General features: G+C 41.1%; 1 protein-coding gene across 1 annotated transcript in view; it reads left to right on the top strand.

Moving 5' to 3' along the window:
* The window catches only part of TUBGCP3 (tubulin gamma complex associated protein 3), a 208,751-nt gene that overhangs the window by 87,556 nt on the left and 98,168 nt on the right, over positions 1 to 23,027 (top strand). The window contains exons 11-14 of the mRNA XM_029604687.1: positions 1,975 to 2,141; positions 15,398 to 15,508; positions 16,099 to 16,207; positions 20,040 to 20,229. Of these exons, the coding sequence (XP_029460547.1) occupies positions 1,975 to 2,141; positions 15,398 to 15,508; positions 16,099 to 16,207; positions 20,040 to 20,229 (577 nt within the window). The remainder of the gene's footprint in view (positions 1 to 1,974; positions 2,142 to 15,397; positions 15,509 to 16,098; positions 16,208 to 20,039; positions 20,230 to 23,027) is intronic.

Raw genomic sequence — 23,027 nt, forward strand, 5'->3', positions numbered from 1 at the left:
GAAAGTAAGGTATTGAGGGTCATCCTTACCAGGATGATTGGCTCAAAAGAGCGAAGTCTGAATGAGAATGTATATGGGCCACCAGGAAAGTGGTAGGTTTTTTTTTGTTTTTTTTTTTTGCAGGAATCAATCAGGATGGGTGTGAACTTCTCTAAGAGCAGTCTAGTCCCATCTCAGATGCTGGAATACGTGGGAACGTTTTTCAACATGGGTTTAGGTTGTGTTCTTATATTGAAGCAAAGGATTCTAAAGCTACAAGTTCTTTCATTGATCTCATTCAGGAGTCCGTCAGTATGGAGTTATTCATAGCCTCTAGAATCTATGGCAGCAACTTTGGATCTAGTTCCCTGGGTGAGAGCATATATGAGTCCTCCAGGTGGGACCCTCGGCTTCATAGTTACTCTGTGAGGCATCCACTGCCGGGTCACATCAAAGTGAGTTTGAATTGGTGGCTAGATGCTAAGAACTTGGAGAAGGAAATGGAGCTAGAACCCCAATGGATTATAGTGATGACAGATGCTAGCCTGTCTGGCTGGGAGTCTCACTGTCAAACAGTTTGCTCAAGCTCTGTGGTTGAAGGAATAAGCGGCATTGCCCATCAGTTGTCTAGAGACCAGGGGGATTCAGTTGAATCTCTTGCATTTCATGTCCCTTCTCAGGGGTCAAGCAGTCAGGAAACTGCTACAGCGGTGGCATATGTGAATTAGGGAGTTTTGAAGAGTCCTTGGGTGTCTCGAGATGGATCTGCTACTTCAGTGAGCAGAAAGCAATCTGTAGAATCTATCTGCATCCCACATAGCAGGAGTGGAGAACATTCAGGCAGATTTTTCTCCGCAGTATGGTAGATTCCAGTGTGGTCATTGTCTCAGGTGGCATTCGACCAGGTAGTGGGGAGGCCCACTGATGGATCTGACAGTAGCCAACAAGAATGTGAAATGTTATACTATATTTTGAAACAAATAAATAAAAGCAAAGGTGCAATGTTTTTACAGCCAAAGGAAAGAAAAGGGGGTGGCTGGACTTGGACGCTTTGATCCAGCATTGGCCATTAGAAGTGATCCTGAATGTATTTCCGTCATTGCAGATTTGGAAAGCAGCGACATGGTGATCTTTAAATTCCTTTTTGAAGCATTATTGCTTGGACATGAGGTAGAGAGGAAGCATCTTTGCTGCAGAGTTGTTGAAAGCCAGTTTGACATTGTCCTACCCTGGACACTGCCAAACCCACTATAGGAGAAGCTTGAGTACATCCCATTAGTCTGGATTGGTCTGACTGGATGAAAGGAAGGAAAAATTTGTTCCTGCCGGATAATTTCCTATCCCTGAGTCCAGTCAGACCAGTCCAGAACTCTCCCTCTTCTGTCAGATGTACTTTGATTTCAGTGTTTTAATGAGAAGTAAGGTGATTTGTGCATTGCTTATGTTAAATATCAAATTGTACATAATTTTTTTTTCTTGTGATGCTTTTTGATTCTTGGAAGCCTTCTGGTTGACAAGGAATTTAAATTTTCAAAGTTAGCTTACAGGTAATACTGGAAGCCTGAGGTTAGCATGGATTCCTATAAGAGGTGATGTCAGCGAAGTTATCTGTCGCCACCTGCTGGTTGGTGGGCATAACCCATTTGTCTGGACTAGTCTGATTGGACTCAAGGAAAGGAAATTATCAGGTAAGAAATTTCTTTTTATTTTCATTTTGCAGGTATTTCTTTAGTCTGAGACATCACCCACATTGGCTCTGACATCTATACAATGGGGATTGAAAGGATTTAAAGGATTTAAAGGATCTAGTACCAGGCACTTTCCTCTTTTTACTATGAAAATTCCATTACAAAAAATTAAAACATGCAAACCTCTGGTATTAAATTAGGGCAGCCAGGCAAATGGGTGCATCATTAACACTGGAGCCAAAAGAAAGGAGAGATGTTATCTCTGCTTTAGGGATGTTTTCTATATCTTTTTCTATCTGTTTTGTAGGCAAAAAGGGTGGCGAGCTAGCATCAGCTGTCCATGCCTACACTAAAACAGGAGATCCATACATAAGATCCCTGGTGCAGCATATTCTTGGCCTTGTGTCACATCCGATCCTAAATTTTCTTTACCGTTGGATTTATGATGGAGAACTAGAAGACACCTACCATGAGGTGAGTGGTTTATAGCCTTTTCATTTCTCCTGACCACTTGATTTTGCCAGATGAATTGAAATATGTGATGGATAAATGAATATACATCTAGATTTTCTGGACAGAATTCAGCACAGATTTTATGGCAACCATTGAATGAAAGCTTAGATTAGCATGCCATTTAATAAACACTTATTATAAAGTATGTAGTTAAGTATAGTTTATACTCTGTTCCATTCATGTTGTCCTTTTAGTGTCTGAGTGTAAATGTTTTTGTCCATGCAAAAATATGAACCATTTTGCTATTGTCGTACAACAAATTTTCATAAGTGACCTCTGAAGAATAAATTTTTGATCTTGAAAGATCATAACCAATAGCATCTTCGCATTATTCTTATGGTGATCCAATGTAAGGCATCGCAGCTTGCAAAGAATCCAGTTTTCTCCTGAGGACAAGTTGAATGGCAGTCTCCTTGCACCTGGTTAACATCATCAGGTGGAGCCCAGCCCAGACGTTTCACTGCAAAGCTTCTATAACTTGGACATGCTAGACTGAGCATGTGCAGTCTGATCCATGTCCCACATAAGTCTCTTCAGTCTCATCTTTTCCATTAAGCCTGCAGGTTGTGTTTTTTTCATTCTGGTCGCCACATCTCAAAAAGGATATAGTTGCGATGGAGAAGGTACAGAGAAGGGCAACCAAAATGATAAAGGGGATGGAACAGCTCCCCTATAAGGAAAGGCTGAAGAGGTTAGGGCTGTTCAACTTGGAGAAGAGACGGCTGAGGGGGATATGATAGAGGTCTTTTAGATCATAAGAGGTCTTGAATGAGTAGATGTGAATCGGTTATTTACACTTTCGGATAATAGAAGGACTAGGGGGCATTCCAAGACGTTAGCAAGTAGCACATTTAAGACTAATCGGAGAAAGTTCTTTTTCACTCAATGCACAATAAAGCTCTGGAATTTGTTGCCAGAGGATATGGTTAGTGCAGTTAGTGTAGCTGGGGTCAAAAAAGGATTGGATAAGTTCTTGGAGGAGAAGTCCATTAACTGCTATTAATCAAGTTTACTTAGGGCATAGCCACTGCTATTAATTGCATCAGTAGCATGGGATCTTCTTGGTGTTTGGGTAATTGCCAGGTTCTTGCAGCCTGGTTTGGCCTCTGTTGGAAACAGGATGCCAGGCTCGATGGACCCTTAGTCTGACCCAGCATGGCAATTTCTTATTTTCTTAATCTCTGGTATTCTTCATCAATTTTGATATTAAGAATACCGGAGATTGATTTGTATATAGTTACGCCTGGTTTCCCTGGTTATATTGTATATAGCATTTTAGGAAAAATATGAGTGATCAGACAAAACACATCTGTTTTGAATGTTTTAAATCAAAGAATTTACAGGATCTGGAGGCATTTTGCCATGAGGAATAGGCAGCTTTACCAGATGAGAAAATAAAGATCCTCATTTACAACTGTCACAGAAGAGTACAAGCCATCATTGATTGAAAGGGGAGCAATACACAATATTAAAAACTAAGGGTATGCAAACAGGACCATTTTATTTCTTTTATTGCTATGGCTTGTTTAATGATTGTGCTATTCTGTGATACATATTACTTTAATTGTCTAGCATGAACTGCATCTTATTCTAGTCTTTGGTTATTTATGAATGTACTCTTGTAAACTGCCCTGAATTTTTGGAGGGCACAGTTCATAAATTAATTTAATTAAATAAATAAAATGTTTGAGTTCACCCCAAAGTGGCTCAATGATATTGAGGTCAATTTCTGGTCATTGTCAAGTTGGAAAGTTAAAATTTTATTTATTTATTTAAAGGCTTTTCTTTGCCGACATTCATAAGGCACATCATGCCGGCTTACATTGAACTGAAAAAGAGGAAATACAATGAACAAAAACCAAATCGTAGTCAAAGCAAAACAAAGAGGTAAAACAAAAGGGAACTAAATACAAAGGCATTATAAAACAGATATTTGAGGGCTAAGTGAGCAAAAGGGCAGAAATGTAGGGGAAAAAGAACTTTATGCAGTCATTACAACGTAAATGCAGCCTCCTAACTGATGAATTCAAATTCTTCTCCAATATTTTCTAAGATGCATTCATCCTGCCATCAATTTTGACTAAATTCTCTGTGCTGATGTAGCTCACACCCTCCCTCCCCCCCCCCCCCCCCCAAACAGCAGAGATCCACCTCCATGCTTCATGGTAGGGACGGTGGGCTTCTCTTCATAGGCCTTATTGGATCCTCTCCAAACAGTGTTTATGGTTGTGACCATATAGTTCAATTTTGTTCTCATCAATCCAAATTATTTTGTTCAGAAGTTTTGAGGCTTTTCTAGGTGCTGTTTGGCAGATTGTAAGCGGGCTGTTTTGTGACGTTGGTGCAGCACTGGCTTTTTTCCGGCAATTCTTCCATGCAGCCTTTTTTTTTTTTCCAAGTCTCTCCTTATTGTGCTTGCTGAAACATCCACATCACTTTGTTTCAGAGAAGCCTGTATTTCGCTAGAAGATGCTTGTGGGTTTTCCTTTGCATCCCAACAAATTTTCTTGGCGATTATCTGAAGTCTTTCTTGGTTTACCTTATTAACAGAACCCATAATTTTCTACTTCCTGATCAGAGTTTGAACTGTACTGATTGGATATTTTTTTTATATCCTTTTCCTGATTTATAAAGTTGAACTACATTTGCTCACAGATCCTTTGACAGTTCCTTTACTTTCCCCATGCTTCAATGACTTCCAAAGTCATTGTAGCCCTGGATGAAATGCACAAGGGTTTCTCAAGAGCTAGGAAACTCATTAACTATTTATACACACACTAATTATTTATACACACACTAATTTCAATCAAACATGGCACAGGTTGGATATACTTACCCTTCATTGCCATCTCAACATGTATGTGTCAACTTGAGTGTATATTAGCCCTAACATTCAATGAGCTGTTGACCATCTGGACCTGGAGAATTATTTTTAATAATAATGACAACAATGGAGTTAAAACATATTTAGAAATTGTTTTATTGGATGATATTGTAAAAGTGCATGAAGGTGATTTTAACAGCATGATGAATGTGATCCTTAACCATGTCGGGCCAGTACAAACATAGCACAGTTAGAAAATTACATGAACTCTCAAAGGCATAAATATGTAGGGGTGATAGCAATTAATACAGATGTTATAACATGGACTTGGAAGGCTCAGTGGATTGGCACAATAATGTATAAACTTCTAGTCTTTTCTCTCTTGTTTGCTTCTGGTGATTTTCCTTCTTTTTCTAGTGGACCAAAGGCAGCGAGTAAAAAAAAAAACCAAACTGTAACAATTGGTAGTCTCAGCAGAAATATAATAAATTGTAATTGACCTGATCTCTCACTTTCTCACCCTTGGAAGTGAATTCTTTGGAGCAGACATAAAGCATTGTTGGGGCAATGTGGGAGGAGGCTTGCAGTTTGTTATTGTACTATTTCTTTTTCTTCAGTCTCTAGTACTTTCTTAAAGGTTCAGCAGCACTCATTTATTTATGCAGATTTTTTACATTCTGCATTTTTGGCACTTCAGAGTGTACATCAAAGCGGATTACATTCAGGTACTATAAAACTTCGGCAAACAAAAAAATAAAGATGTTCCTCTATAGCAGTGCTTGTGTGGCTTGCTGGATAAAGGAGGGATCCTTCTATTTTCAGTGTTAATGGAACTGGTTCAGCTTAAGAACCATCACATCAAGATTAATTCAGTTTGTTGGCCTTGGCATTTATCCAGTAATTAGTAAGAAATTGTGTGGCATTTTTATTTTCCTTGTAATTTGCTTTGTTTGACATAATGATGGAAATAGAGGAACCTTGAGCAGAAAATTTAACAGTAAAGCATTTGCATACAGCAATTGCATTCTGACCTTGATCTTTTAAATGACGTTCTCATTATAATTATTATGTAAGTGGCACTTAACTGCATTCTTGTATTATGTTTTATAGACTTTTTTTATGTGCAGTAATTGTGTGTTACCTTGCTTTTACTTGAACAAAACCATTCAAAGTTATGAACATCCTTGGATTATCTCCCTCTAGTCAGTGGTTTTTTTTTTTTTTTGGTGTTTTTTTTAAATTCACCATTCCATCTTTGTCTTGATCAAACTTCCACTGCAGGCAAACTGCTAAAATGGATTGGTATATTGTTAAATGAATGTGGTGTAAAGCTACTTTCAGACTTATGGGAGATTTTGTGTAGGGAAAGATTGCAGAATCGGATGGGGTCAGGAGGTTCTATCACAACCTCAGATAAATGGGCAGTAGCTAAGTCTTTGTGCTTCCAGTAGGAAGGATGCTCCTTCTATGGGCTGCTCATAGTTCTATCTTGATGGCTGATTCACATCTGTGGGGAGCAGTAGCTGTTGTGGCTGACCCAGGCCTGAAGGTAAACCAAAGTCACTGCGGTGTGGCCCCCTGGGCCCAAGAGGAGCTGCTGCCTTGGTCTGGACTTCAGGAGAACTGCTGTAGCCTGGGGCCACTCCTTGGTGGAAAGGTTGGTGGGGGGGGGGGGGGGGGGGGGAGGAGCAAGAGAAAAGGGAGACAGGCTGGAAGTCAGGTGATAAAACTCCTCAAACAAGTAGGAAAAGCATGCAAAGCAACAGGGCATTGGGATTGCTTTCCACCACAGGTTTGTAGTAGAGCGTGCTAGCAATTATCCTTCTTGTAATGTTTGGGATCATTCCTTTCTAGAACAGCCTCTCCCTTCGCCATATCTTACAGCTTGCTGCTACACCCCAGCATATAGGGGAGGTGGTAATGATCATCTTCTTTCTCCTTTCTTCGAGTTCCTGAATATGGGAGCTCAGATGTGCTGGCGGGTCTGCTGTGTGACCTGTTCAATAGATCCCTAGAAACAGGAGTGGTGCCGAGTGATTGGAGAAGAGCAGTAGTGGTCCCGCTTCACAAGAGTGGGAGCAGAGATGAGGCTGGAAACTACAGGCCGCTTAGCCTCACCTCGGTGGTGGGAAATGTGATGGAGTCACTGCTGAAAGAAAGAATAGTGAACTGTCTTTAGTCGGGAGAATTGCTGGACTAGAGGCAGCATGGATTCACCAGGGGAAGATCCTGTTAGACAAATCTGATTGACTTTTTCGACTGGATGACTAGGGAATTGGATCAAAGAAGAGTGCTCAATGTCATCTACTTGCAGTTCAGCAAGGCTTTTGATATGGTCCCGCACAGGAGGCTGGTGAATAAAATGAGAAGCTTAGGAGTGAGTGCCAAGGTGGTGGCCTGGATTGCAAACTGGTTGACGGACAGACGACAATGTGTGATGATAAATGGAACTTACTCTGAAGAGAGAGCGGTGTTAAGTGGAGTGCCGCAAGGATCTGTGTTGGGACTGGTCCTGTTCAATATCTGTGTGTGCGACATAGCGGACGGGATAGAAGGTAAGGTTTGTCTGTTTGCGGATGACACTAAGATCTGCAACAAAGTGGACACGCCGGAAGGAGTGAAGAGAATGAGATGGGATGTAAGGAAGCTGGAAGAGTGGTCGAAGATATGGCAGCTAAGATTCAATGCCAAGAAGTGTAGAGTCATGCATATGGGGTGTGGAAATCAGAAAGAACTGTATTCAATGGGGGGTGAAGGGCTGATTTGCACGGAGCAGGAGAGAGACCTTGGGGTGATTGTTTCGCCGACTTTAGATCATTAGAAACTATGTGACAAGGCGATAGCTAAAGCCAGAAGAATGCTGGGCTGCATAGAGAGAGGAATATCGAGTAAGAAAAGGGAAGTGATTATCCCCTTGTACAGGTCCTTGGTGAGGCCTCACCTGGAGTACTGTGCTCAGTTCTGGAGACCGTATCTCCGAAGGGACAGAGAGAGGATGGAGGTGGTCCAGAGAAGGGCGACCAAAAAGGTGGATGTTCTTCAATGAATGACTTATGAGGAGAGATTGAAGAATCTAAATATGTACACCCTGGAGGAAAGGAGTAGCAGAGGTGATATGATACAGTCTTTCAGATACTTGAAAAGTTTTAATGATCAAAAGATAACAACAAACCTTTTCCGTTGGAAAAAAAATCAGCAGAACCAGGGGTCACGATTTAAAACTCCAAGGAGGAAGACTCAGAACCAATGTCAGGAGGTGGTAGATGCCTGGAATGCCCTTCCAGAGAAAGTGGTGAAGACCAGAACTGTGAAGGACTTCAAAGGGGCGTAAGATAAACACACTGGATCCATAAATTCTAGAGGATGTGAATGAAGAGTGGGTGGCTCGCGGGAATGACGGCTACTACCTGGAGATAATAACCTTATTCAATAAACATACACACGGCTAATGCGACTCCAACATTGCTCTAAGCTTCAAAGGCAAGAGGAAAGATGGAAAAAAGGATTTGCATTCACAAAAAAGCGGGGAGAAGCTTGCTTGTTACAGCGGTTACTACCCCAAACCAAATAAGCCTGATACTTCACTTTCAATGCATATCCAGCATAGCTCTCTACTTCAACGGCAGGGGGGAATGAAGAAAAGGGGATCTATACAGACAACAACCAAGGACTGAATTACATAGTCTGGGCAACAAATAAGCATGGGTGTAGCTTGCTTACTGCGGTGGTTAATACCCCTAACTAATTAAGCTAGATATTTCACTTAGATGCAGTTCCAACACTGCTCTCTACATTAATGGCGGGGGTGGAAGGGAAATAGGACCAAAAGGTTACTAAGGACCAAGATTAACAGATAAGTATGAGAAAAAAAAAAGTGTGGGAGCTTGCTGGGCCGACTGGATGGGCCGTTTGGTCTTCTTCTGCTGTCATTTCTATGTTTCTATGTGTGGTCCTCTTACATTCTCTCTCCTCTTCCTTCAGAACTTACTACTACATTGAGGTAGGACATAGGTTAGTAAACATGTCCAAAGTCAAGCTTCTGCATATTTTTCACACTATTTTTTCATATTTTCTGAAATGATTCCTGGGACCTTTCCTTAAACAACCCCCCCCCCCCCCAAACTTTCAAATGCTGCTGGAAAATTTCACTGTGAAGGGATACATCTTATATATCAATTGTATTATGTATTTTCTTAAGCTATTCACAGTTGTATCAAGGGACCTTCCATAGATATTCCATCCTAATCCAAGAGTAAATACATTTGAGTCTATGGCCTCCAGGAGGCAAATATAAGCCTGTGAGTGGAGTGGAAGGCATTAATGTAATGTCAATGATGTACTGTCTCCTTTGGACCTGGCATTTCTTTTTTTTTCATCCAAATATTTTGATATGTTAGTTACATAAGAGCATAAAATATGCCATACTGGGTCAGACCAAGGGTCCATCAAGCCCAGCATCCTGTTTCCAACAGTGGCCAATCCAAGTCACAAGTACTTGGCAAGTACCCAAACATTAGATAAATCACAAGCTACTATTGCTTATTTATTACCGTAATAGTTTATGGATTTATCCTCTAGGAACTTATCCAAACCTTTTTTAAATCCAGTTACACTAACTGCTATAACCACATCCTCTGGCAATGAATTCCAGAGCTTAACTATGCGCTGAGTACAGCTATATCCTTTTTGAGATGCGGTATCCAGAATTGTACACAGTATTCAAGGTACGATTTCACCATGGAGCGATACAGAGGTGTTATATCATCCTCTGTTTTATTTTCCATTTCCTTCCTAATAATTCCTGACATTCTGTTGGCTTTTTTAATTGCCACAGCACACTGGGCCGACTATTTCAATGTATTATCCACTTTGATGCCTAGATCTCTTTCCTGGGTGGTAACTCCAAAGATAGAACCTAACACTGTGTAACTACAACAAGGATTATTTTTCCCTATATGCATCACTTTGCACTTGTCCATGTTAAAATTCATCTCCCATTTGGAAACCCAATCTTCCAGTCTTGCAAGGTCCTCTTGCAATTAATCACAATCTGCTTGAGGTTTAACTACTCTGCATAATTTTGTGTCATCTGCAAATTTGATCACCTCACTTGTTGTATTCCTTTCCAGATCATTTATAAATATATTAAAAAGCACTGGTTCACGTACAGGTCCCCGAGGCACTCCACTGTCCTGCACACCCCTCTAACCCCCACCTCAAAAAATGGGGGGAGGGGGGTTAGTGGGTTGTACAGGAATAAGTCATTGGTGTCCAAAGCACTAAAATTCTAAAGTGGTAAAACTTCACTTTCTGGATTTTATTTGGAAAAAGGTTGTTTTTCAGAAAATTCAGGTAATTATGCATCTTAAAATGGCACTGCTAAGAAGGGTAACATAGTAATAATGGCAGAAAAGGACCAAATGGTCCATCCAGTCTGCCCAGCAAGCTTCTTATGGTAGTATATGCCGTGCCTTGGAAGATACCCCCATATTTCTCTTAAGGGTAGCAATTGCCACTACATTGCAGTTATCCCCAAGCCTTATGATAACCCATAACGATTTACTGATAGCAACATTTTTATTGGTGATGAGCCTTCTTGAAAATTCAGACAGTGCTGCTGGACATGCTTTCCTTATGGACTTGGCCTTAGAAGCAGTTCTGTGCTTTTCCCCTTATGTCTGCGTATCAGTACTCCAGACCGTAAAAGTCAGGGCCATGTTGGTTATCTGAATCCATCTCCCCTTTTCCCCCCTGCCTTTGAAGCAGAAAGCAAAGTTGCAGCTGCATCAAAAGCATGAAGACTTATTGGTTGAAGGTCGTAAACACTGCACCAGCAAGTTACCCCCATGCACTCTTTCCATCCTCTAGCCTTTAGGGATGCATAATGTTTATCCCATGCCCTTTTGAATTCTTTGATTGTTTTCATCTTTCCCACCTCCTCCGGAAGGGCATTCCAGGCATCCCATCACCCTCTCCACCTGTTTCGTCTCAGATTCAGAGCAGGACCAGTCAGCCTGTAACTACTGCACCCAGTACAACCTGGCCCTCAACATAAAACTGCTACTCATAGTAGCTCAAACACCAAGGGCAGACACCTCAAAAATCTTCTTGAGGTGTACTTCCAGCTTCCTATCCTGAAGGTCCTTCAGAGCTGTAGAACCGGCAACGGGAATGGTAGTCTTCTTAGTAACAGCCGAAACAGATGCATCTACCTTCAGAAGCCTCAAGCGTATCCTCTGGCAAAGGATACAACTTATCCATGGCCATGCTGACCTTCAGACCTGTTTCATGAGTATCCCACTCCCTAAACAGCAACGTGCTGACCAACTTGTGAAATATAAGACCTCACTGGACCCCAGAGGCCAACCATCACCGGGTCCACTGCTCCCAGTTCCGATTCTTCTTGTGGGACCTCTATATCAGGTTCCTCCAGAGCAGCGGGTATCAGGGAATCCAGCTCCTCCTTGGGGAACAACCGTACCATCTTGGGATCTTCTCCGTCAATGGCCGGGTTCTTTAACACCTGATCTGGGTCCTGAACCACCAAATCTGGATCCAACCCCGGAGGATCTTGCACTTGCTGATCATCTGCTTCTGAAGCTTCGGAGGAGCTCTCCGAGGTGAGCGGCAGTGCTGGGGCCCCTAGGACTCGCCTGACCCTCGTGGCTCTTGCAGCCCTGGAGGGCCTGGGCTCTTTGCTGGCTTTATCGAAGCTCCCTTTTCAGCTCTGTGCTGCGTGGCCTTCCTGGCCTTATAAGCTTTGTGTAATAAAAGAACAAAATCTAAGGAGAAAATAGAGGCATCAGAGTCCTGGGGGGTGGTCCTCACTTCCTAAAGGGAGACCCTCTGTGTCTGGACCTCCCCCGGAGGTCCCCACCACCGGAGAAAAAAGAGGGAAATCCCCATCCCCCTCTGCGGCCCTTGCGGCAGCCCTGAAGTTGGACAACTTTGCCGCCGTTCCCAGGCTTAGTGTGAAGGGATCTACTGCAGGCTGCCGCACCACCGAGAGACTCCCAGGCTCTCAGTGCCTGGCTGATTTATTTACGGCCGTGCTCCCCAAAATGCCCTTCCCACCGGAGATGCACTGGGGGGAGCATTTGCTGTCGTGCGAGAGTCTCCACAATCTGAACCACGCGGCATGAAATCCGGCACTGGGCAGCAAGAGCAAAAAAGCCACTGGAGGAACGGGGAATAACAAGTGAGCCGCTCGATCGCTTAAGAGCAGAGCTGGGGTAAAGATGTGCCATCCCACGGCAACCCCTATTTGCTCCCTTGTTTAATTTTCTTTTTTTTTTTAAACAAAAACTTTAATAGGCAATAAAGTACTTCCCTCAAAGAAGAGTGGCTGCAGGCTCACTCTCTCCTTCGGGGTGAGGGAACTGGGACCCCCAGTTTTCAGCCCTTTCCAGCATTGAAGGATCCCCTGCTCATCCACTTCATAAACCAAAGGAGATGGCCCCACCAGGACCTAACAAATCCTATGGGAGGCAAGCATTCCTAAATCCTGTAGTCTAATTCCTTTTTTTTTTTTTTTTAAACTTAAACTGCAGGCTTTGCACTTCCACCACCTGCTGGAGACATAGAAATACTGAGGCAGTATCAGTAAAGCTTTCGCTGAATCCATCTGCTGGAAGGGAGGCAAAACCCAGGACTCTAGATCTGGGTACATACAGGAAAGTCCAATTTATTCCAAGCATACTCAATCAAAACAATCTGCTACTTATCTAGAAAAGGCTTGTCTTGGTGGAAGAGTGATGCTGCACTGAATTTTTTTTTTTTTTGTTTGTGTCGTTTTCGTTTTGGGTCATTATCTGTCAAATTTCATTTTTATAATGATTCAGGAGGTAGTTATTTCGTGTTTCCTTCATTTCGTAGTTAGTGCGCACTAACTACCTAGTTTTCTAATTTCAGAGTTAGTGCGTCCTAATAGGACTTAGGGAGCACTAACTGGTTGTTAGTGCGCAGTAACAAAAAATGTTACCAATAAGTTAAAAAGTGTCAATTGGGGGGCAGTTTGTTAGCTAGAGGTATGGTTCTGCATTCGCATTGGCTGTCTCCTTCTAAAGAGCTAATTGTAGGTAGTGTGCACTAAGCCTATAAATAAGAAAACTATAGTTAGTGCACACTAATGGGACTTAGTGCGCAGTAACTCAAAATCCGAAATTCCACGCAATTTTGTCAGTTTGTTTTTTTTTCATTTCGGGGCGCTCCCGAAACACGACAAAATAGACAATTTCTTTGCCATTGTCTTATTTCGTTTAAAATGAATGCACATCCCTAAAAATGAAACACACCATTCAACAGTAAAGGTTTCACAGTTTAGCATAAAGTTAAATATATTCAGTATTCTTAAAGGACAAGTGATTAAATACTTTTAAAATCTTTTTTCTCTTACTATAATTAAAATGATTGGGGAAAAAACAATTTTTACATAGTAATTATTAATGTAGCAATTTACAACTGTTTCTAGTAAAAAAATTTTTGACTGCTTTTTTTCTTTTTTTGTTGTGCATCACAGCACAGCCTCTTTAAAAGACTTCTTTTTATTGAGCTTACAGTGCTCTGTACAAGCATATTTCCAGATAGGCTTTTCTGATTGTTTTTATTATTTTTAGTTGATTATGAAGTCTTTCTCAAAGACTTTGTCGTGCAACTGTATAAACATTTGGGGGTAGATTTTAAAAGAAACGCACACGTACATCCAATTTTATAACATACGCGCGCATGTTATAAAATCCGGGCTCGGCGCGCGCAAGGGGGTGCACAGTTGTGCAGCTTGCATGCGCTGAACTGCGCTGCCTTCCTCCGTTTCCTCCCAGGCCGCTTTGAAATTGGAGCGGCCTGGAAGGGAACGTCCCTTCCCCCTAACCTAACCTTCCCACCCCTTCCCCTAACCTCCCCCCCCCCCCAAAAATGTTTATCCTACCTTTTGCGCCTGCCTCTGGGCAGGTGCAAGTTGCGCGCACCGGCACCCTGCCAGCATGTGATCCTCCGACACAGCGGCAATGGCCGCTCTGTCTGAGGCCTCTGGCCCCGCACCCGGATCGCCCCTTTTGTAAAGCCCTGGGACTTACACGCATCGCCGGGCCTTTTTAAAATAGACCCAGCGCGCGTAAGGCAGGTTATGCGCGTAACCTTCTTAAAATCCGGCCCATAGTATATGCATTTTCAGTTGTTTCAATAACCAAGCATTAAACGTTTTTGCTGGTTTTCAAATATGTACTTGAAAAAAAACTGCAGGAGAAGCTAGTGGGCTACTGATAGGGGATTAACTAGGCCTTTTCTTAAAATACCGAATGCTGGATTTGACTCAGGTCCAGAAGCAGCAGCACAGTGCAGTCTGTAGGTTTCATATCTTAACTTGACTTAGCTCTGGTGCTTTGTTTAGATTATGTATTTGGGTTATGGGGAAATTGTACCTTTTGTTGATTCCTGTTAGCTGACAGGGTAGCATTGCAAAATTTAAAACTCAGAAATGTCTCCCTTAACTCGCCAGGAACTTCAGTTGCTAAATGTTATCCTTCAGGGGATGTAGTGCTGAAAATCAAGGCACAAGAGAAGACTCTAGATCCTGTAGGGAAGATGTGCAGAATTTTTTTGGTCAAAACTTTATACAATTTTTAAGCCTATCTGCAGTGCAAAATAATATAGATTTCCATTTAAATAGTAAAAAATACACATAGAAGAAAGATATTTTAGTAATTAGATATTGAAAAACATTTTTTGAAATTAATAATGTACCGGTAATGAGGTCAAACCTCATTTGATTTCCTTTAAACGTTAACACTGTTGTGGTGGGAGAAGGTTGCTTATCATACTGTTTAAATGCAAATCCCCCAGTGTGACCTGTCCATATTTATTGTTAGAAGTTCAATACCCACACTGAAATACAGATTTCATCGCTGAATAATTTCCAAAGCAGGTTTTCTTCTTTACTAGTTTGATAATATTTATGTGCATTAATATTCCCACCTTCTGTCTTTGATAGGTGTAACATACGTTGTACACCTTATTACTATGATCATGATTGATTTTTATTACTTATTTTGTTTTATGTCAGTACATAAGCTGGTTGATGCAAGCTTTTAAGAATGCTGCTTGTTTCTGTAGAAGAAACCTTAAGATTTTGAACCATTTCCTTGCCTTTTATTCTCTTCAATCTGCTTTGTAATAAGGGCATATTAAAGAGGAGAGTTTCTCTGCCAGGGATTAGATTCTGTGATGGTAAACAAAATCTGGAGTGAATTATGTTTCTGAAAAATAAAGGAAAAATAGGAACCCTTGGAGACAAAAAAAAACATTTGGGTCTGGATATTTTGATTAAAAACATGAAAATATAATTGCGTTCAACACCAAATTTTCAGATTTTTCAAAACCTATATTTTCTCTGCAGTTTTTTGTAGCATCTGATCCTACAGTGAAGACAGACAGACTGTGGCATGACAAATATACTCTGAGGAAATCCATGATTCCCTCCTTTATTACCATGGATCAGTCGAGGAAGGTACGTTAAAAGGGATAATCTCATTGTTATCGCTAAGGATTTGTTTAAAAACGAAATATAAATTTAAAATTCAGAAAATCTGCCTCGCAGTTAGATGTGGGAGTGGTTTCATTATCTGAATTATGTTGTGGGATGGAACCGTATTTTCATTTGAGTGGATTGCATTGTGTGGAATGAAACAAAAAATACTTTTAAACGTAGCCTTCCCATTGAAGATCTGTTGACATCCGTTAGTACCGAGCCTTTATGGCAAGGTTATTGTGACAGGAACCTATACCATCAGCTAACATTGGATTAGTTTGGGTTTGCTCATAGTTGCCATTTATATGTCGGAGACTCTGCCTGGACCAAGGATTATAAATACAATATAGGCACTTTTCAGTTTATACCATTTCTTATGGTGCAGTCTTAGTGCCTTTTTTTTATCAAGTCAAGCCAAACAAAGTAGTTCTAGATATGTTCAAACGATTTACATTGCATATTTGTGTGAAATCGCATCTTTTTTTTGCATTTGTAATTTTCACTCTGTGTGGGTTCTATCTATATAATTTATAGACCCAGCATATCTTGATGTTTTCATCTGTCCTTAGGTTCTGCTTATTGGAAAGTCTATAAACTTCTTGTATCAGGTTTGTCATGACCAAACTCCCACTGCTAAAATGATAGCTGTGACCAAGCCCGCAGAGTCATCAAAGGATGGTAAGAGAAATCTGAATAAATGCTTCTCGCTCTTGCTAGTGTTTTCGCTATTAGGGAGAACTTGTATGCCACGTTAAAGTATTGTTCGCTATGTTTGTTTTTATTTGCAGACTATAATTTTTGCTTAAGAAAATATGGCGTCTAAATCACTGCATTTTTGAGTTTGTGCATGTGTCAGAAATCTTTGGTTTGATCATACTGTATATAAGCTCTAAATTAGACATTGTAGTTTACTTTTTTTGGTAAGGACCCATCCAGTTCTGATGATTCTGTATGAATTGTACTTTCGGTGTTCAGAGCCCATTTTGTCAGGACCTTGACTGGGTCTGCACCTTTCTGGCAGCCCTTCTATATACACATTTTTATACTGGCCCATATTTTCAGTATTTAATTTTTCAACGGTATGTTTATTGACCCATTCCAGCACTTCATTGCTTGTAATTGAGAGAGATCTCAGTTTCCTCAGTAAGCTCGACTATGTTGTCCAACCTCGTATTAGTCTCTCCAGCAGTAGAGACCAGTTGTCCCATCCACATTCTCCACGTCCAGGCTGGTGTGTGTATCTTATCTCCCAACTGCTGCATAATTGCCTTCATTGCTTCCACCAGTTTGCTAGGTAAAGTGATTTCGTTGAGGGGGGGGGGGGGGGGTGGTGCCTCGTCTTCTGACATTGTGTCTTCCAAGGCCACTATCTTTTCAAGTATTGTCTTCATGCAAGATCTTTTCAATCACTCCGAAAGATAGGGATTGATTTCTTGAGCCCTTTGTCAGCCATCTCCAAACACAAGACAGCAAGGAGGTAAAAAAATGCAAAATTTAATGGGTAGGAGCAATAGCAATAGCAAGCTGGACATTGTGACCAAACAAATTATATTGGAAGCCCCTTTTTATCCACATGTACCGCCGGACGAGAAGGGAAGATGGCACAGACGCCCCCGTGCATAAGATGAGGCCCCCCCCCCCCCCCCAAGGGTCTCCACCTGTTCAGACCCCTGCACCAGACCCTAGGCCAACCAAAGCTGCTCAACCCGATCAGTGCTCCCTTTTACCTTGCCGGGTGAAATTCGGAATCGGGGTGGCACTCCGACCCCCAGAGACTGGAGACCTTAGCTTAAAGTTTTCCTCTTACCTGGTCTCGGCACTTACCCGATCGCATGCCGAGACGGTCTCCAGCTGCGGGGAAAGAGGGCTTTACCTTCACCGCTGTGCTCGGATGTGCACCCGCTGCCTTTCAGCCACGCTACGGGGCTAAGTCCACGCCGGGGTTACCGGACCATGGCTCACCTCTGAGGAATATGGAAATTACCTCAGGAATTCTCAACTGGGGGAGGTATCACCGCAGGAGAGCGGGGGCTCGCACCTCTTCAAGGTAAATTTTGTCTCTTGCTGTAATTACCTAACACTGTGCTAGTGTGGGATAGTGTCCGCATCTGCTAGGAGTGATACTGAAGAGCTGAGTTCACTGCAGGGGTGTATCTAGGGTGACGTCGGCTTTGAAATCTGACTCTGTCTCCCATCTGCTAGCAGAAGAGCACATAACCCACTGGTCCTGAGTCCATCTGTCTATACTAAGGAAAATGAAATTATCAGGTAAGTAATTTCTCCATTTTCAGAGTTCACTTCAGTGCTATAGCAGCATACCATGATGATTTTTATGGCAAACCTATTTCCCATCAGCCTACAGATGCCAGATTCATGAATGGCCTCACTCATCTGCAATAAAAGATCCCCTTGTTCTTAGGTCTCTAAATATTTTTTGTGCAGCTCATGAAACCACCATTTCAGTCATTTGCAATAGCAGATCTAAATTTTGTCTTGGAAAGTTTTTTGTGTATTTTCTTAATTTTTAGTAGCAGTCAGTTTTGTTTGGAGAGTGAGTGAGTTACAAGAACTAGCCTCCTACTCTCATTTAAATCAATCCATTGTATTAGCAATGATTTTCCCAAAACCACATGCCCATAAGTGCAAATAGGCTCGTACCTTACATGGTAGAAAGTTTTTTTTTTTTTTTTTCCTTCCTATTTGAAAAGAACAAAATACCACAAAGCCGTTACAACTATTTATTTCATTCAGCTCCATTAAGCAAAAGATTTCAATTACTAAAAGGACTCTCCCTCTACTTGGATATCTGATGGCATTGCTTATTGCAGTAATCTATCAAATCTCTTCAAAGTAAGGTTAAAGCCCATCAGAGAGCCATGGCAGCTTCCTTGACACATCTGTGTTCTGCCTCTCCTGGCGATAACTGCAAGGCAGCTGTTTGGTCTTCTAGCCATACTTTCACTTTTCATTACTGCCTAGAAAACAGTGTTGGTTAGACAGTTCTTCAGAGTTTAATTCCTTTTAATTCTTCCTTTTAACATCAAACAATCATGGATTGCAATGTTCAGCTAAAGTGCATAGGCTACAAAATATTCAGCTGCAACCCTCAGCTTGGGAGGTGCCTACTTGTGTGAATGTCCCCAGAGAAAGTTGTTACTTATGTGTAACAGGTATTCTCCTTGGACAGTAGGATAAACCAACCACATAATCCTCCTTCCCTTTCAGTGAAGATTAGTTTGCTATAAAAGCTGAGGAGACTCGGGCATCAGGCATTTGTGTGGGAAGGCCCATAGATGCTCAGAAAAAGAGGTTTTTCTGCGAGAGCTTTTCTGTCTGTGCCGTTGGATAATCTCATCCACTTGTGCAGTTGATTTAGTCTCCTGTCCATGGAGAACATCTGTTACAGATGAGCAATTTAGATTTTGCTTTGTGTTCTGGTGATGCTCAGCATTCTTGGAGTCGAGGTGTTAACCTGATTATTCAATGACTTTCTTCTGCAAAGCTTGCATTTTAGAAAAGTGTGTTTATCAAGGGTAGGAAACTTCAGTCCTTGAGTGCTGCAAGCCAGTTGTATTTTCAGGATATCCACAATGAATATGCATGACATTATTTGCATGCATTGTTCCCAATGTATGCAAATACATCACGCGTGTTCATTGTGGATATCTTGAAACCTGATTACTTTTGGCATTCAAGCACTGGAGTTATCTACCTCTGGTCTATATTAATGGGGCCAATGCACTAAGATGCATGTTGAAAATGGGCACTCATTGAGCGTTCGTTTTCCTAACATGCATGCAGCCACATCCTGGGTGCTCGATGCAATATTTAAATGAGTCTGTGTAAAAAGAAAGGACTTGTTAGGGGAGAATTGTTTGTCCCTAGTGCTCAAATGTGTCAGGCACCTACAGTTGTAACCGAGCTCAATACGAACTTCCGTTTTTAGCCCACTTCTGGCCAGTTTTGCAGAGGTTACAGAGGACGCCCATATCTAAGCACTCCTTGCTTTGAGCATCCAGAAGAATTTTTTTTTTTTTTTTTTAATCAAACCAGTATACATTTATTTTTCAACACGCAAGCAGTAAATTTAAAAGTCACAACGAATCGAAGTAGGTGGAATCACAGAGGACAACATTTTTTAATTTCTCATGAGCTCTTGACTTGTGGATTGACTTTACGCTACTTCTTGGGCTGGAGTTAAACTTGCCGTGTTAAAAAGTGTGCTTTGGGCACCCAGCGATTTTCTCATTGGGGGGGTAATAGCTAATAACCTCATCCACATGGAATTTAAATGTGATAGATGCTATTGGCTACGCATTTGTTTGGAAGCATGTTTTGGATGTGCTAATCTCCTTATTGCATTGGGTGCTAGTCTAGTGCGTCCAAAACACGTGTAATCCTCTATGCACTTTATTGTATCGACTCCAATGTGTTTACATTTATTCCTATAGATGTGACTGTTTCCTGGCTTTTTCTAAAATGTATGTTGCTTCTCTTTTTTTTTTCCCAGCTGCAGACTTGTTCATAGATTTGGAAAATGCCTTTCAAGGAAAAATTGATGCTGCTTATTTTGAGACCAGCAAATATCTATTGGATTTTCTCAATAAGAATTACAATTTACTAGAGCACATGCATGCCATGAGACGCTACTTACTTCTCGGACAAGGAGATTTTATACGGCACTTAATGGACTTGCTTAAGTAAGAGAACTTTGAGTATAATTGTAAAACTCGTAAATATACAGAGAAAAGATAATTGGCCTTCATATGAAAATAGACCTATGTTTTATGGTTACTGTTAATATGTTTGAAAAACTAGTTGATAGAACTTGAAAGGTTTCAGACATGCTCACTATTCTGCAAAGTATGGGGCTTTTTTTTTTTGTATTTTCTTTTTTAATGCATTCCAACTTAACAGAAGACTTGTTACAGAAATGAGGTGTACACAATGTAATTCAACAAGAAAGAAAAAAAAAAACAACTTCGCACAACTCAAAAAAAAAAAAGAAACAGAGGGGAATAAGACTAAGAACCGAATGTACAATTTAAGGAAATGTAAAAAGAATGAGAAGGCACCATAAATTTCTTTATATGGCCGACTACTAAAATACAATTAGACGTGAGAGTCTAGAAACGCTCTAAGTTGGGAAGTTTCAAAGAAAACATTAGAATATTTAATAAGGCATTTACATGGGTTACAAAAGGTAAATTGATCCCTCTTAGATAGCACTTCAGAGCGCATGGGAAGATACTTTTTTTTGATGCAACTGGGTTACTCTGGTAATATCTGGATAAACTACGATGTGACTAGAGTGCCGACAATTTTTAAAGTGGATAGGAAGGTAACTCAATAGCTTAACCAAAATACTAGCCTCTATCTGAAATTTCAATGACGCTGAATCTTACTGCAAAAATGAGCACTGTTACAAATGTAGGTGCCTGATGCATTTGAGCGCTAGGGACAAACAATTGTGACTCGCAAGTGGAATCTGCCCTGTATTGCCAACTCTCTGCTTACCGTATGCTGCAAAACTCCCCCTTCTTAACACTCAGCTGTTGGGAGGAAGTTGTAACTTTACAACTTCTGCCCAAGAATCGGCTCAGGAAGGGGTAGGAACGCGCGTACAGAAGCTGTCTGCCTTCACGTCTGCATTCCCTCAGCAACCCATCCTACAGCAGCCGAAGACTAGGTCTGGCTAGGCCATCATGGAGCCCATCGCATGTCGGCCAAAGATAAGGTATGGCTGGACTGCCACGGAGCCCATCTCACAGCGACCAAAGATTATATCCAGCTGGCCGCCACGGCTCTCAAGAAGTAGCCTAGGTTGCCGCAGTGCCCATTCTCCAGTGGCTGAAGAAACCCGGTAGATCATTGTGGAGCTCATCCTGAGGCGGCCAAAGAAGAATTTTGACAGGCTGCCTCAAAAGAGGAATGGCAGATTGCCGTGGCGTATATCCTATGGTTAGTGAAGGCACCCTGAAAAAGTGTGTGTGTTTGAGAGAGTACCTGTGTATGAGTCACAGCACCTGTGTGTGCGTATGTGAGGAAATGTGTGAGAGAATGAACATATGTAAGTCTCTGTATGAGAGAGAGGGTAAAGTTTTTGCAGCGCCCTCTCTTCCCAGTGCACCATAATTTCAGGGTGACCTCAAATCAAAAGGTCCTATGTATGAAGAGTGGAAGATTTTTTAATCCTTATTAGTTTTAATTTTTGGGTGTTTAATATGTTTGCTGTTTTGAAGTATTTTATTAGTGTTTGGGGAAATATTAAAACAAATTAATGTTGTTTTTTTTAAATTATACTTTATTAAGATTTTTAAACAAAATTACATTGCAAAAAAATCAAGGAACAAATTTTGCATGCCAGTAAATCATACAATCGTACCTTTAACACTTTTCAATTTTCATCAAAATTCCTAGTCCACATCATGGGAGGATAATTATCTAATTATAATTAAGGAAAACTAATGTGGTTTTTAATTATTGGATATTCTAGTAATCTGTTTTAGAATATTTCTTTTTATTAGTATGGTTTTACTAACCATCTTTATTTGATGTTTTATTGGGAATGGTGTTGGTCTTTTTTCCATTGTTGCACTGTAGAATACAGTTGGGCTTGTGGTTTTCAGTTTAGTTTTTGTCTGCACTTTTCTATTTCTACTTTATGATTTCTCTTTTTTTTTTTTTGTTCTGTATTTGTTGAGGGTCTGTCTATAGACCATTTAGCCTGAATTCAGTACCAGGAAAAATAGTGGAAAGTATTCTAAATATCAAAATCAGAACATATAGAAAAACATGGTTTAATGGAACAAAGTCAGCATGGCTTTACCCAAGGCAAGTCTTGCCTCATAAATCTGCTTCACTTTGTTGAAGGAGTTAATAAACTCCTTTGTTGAAGGAGTGGATAAAGTTGAACTGGTAGGTGTAGTGTATTTGGATTTTCAGAAGGTGTTTGAGAAAGTTCCTCATGATAGACTTCTAGGAAATGTAAAAAGTCATGGGATAGGTGAATCACCTCAGCGGAGTGTTTTGCCCACACGAGTTAACTGCAGGTACTGTCTAGTCATAGGATCTTCTGGCAATTGATTTGTTTGCATTAGACAGAACAGAAAATTGGAGAAATTCTGCTCAGTTCTACCCAGCGAATTCAGATTGGACCCAGATGTCTTTCTCTTTGGGGCAAGGATCTAGTGTACACTTTTCCATCCGTACCCTTGATTGCCAAAACTGTCCAGAAAGTGCTGCATGACCAGGCCCAGCTGATTCTCATAGTGTCTTCCATATTTTCTGCAGCCCTACTATTTCTCTGGGGTAGGAGTCTCCTCTGTTGACTCAAGATTAGGGCTTGCTATTCCACTCACTCAGTTCGCTTCACCTGGCAGCTTGGAAGTTGAATGTGCAGTGTTCGCACAGCATTCCATATCCAGAAATATTGAGGTCACGGTCTACTTAAAGAGCTTATGAATTCAAGTGGAGACAGTTCACTACATTGTACTAT

The sequence above is a fragment of the Rhinatrema bivittatum genome, chromosome 5 (assembly GCF_901001135.1).
Source record: "Rhinatrema bivittatum chromosome 5, aRhiBiv1.1, whole genome shotgun sequence".
Classification (NCBI taxonomy): domain Eukaryota; kingdom Metazoa; phylum Chordata; class Amphibia; order Gymnophiona; family Rhinatrematidae; genus Rhinatrema; species Rhinatrema bivittatum.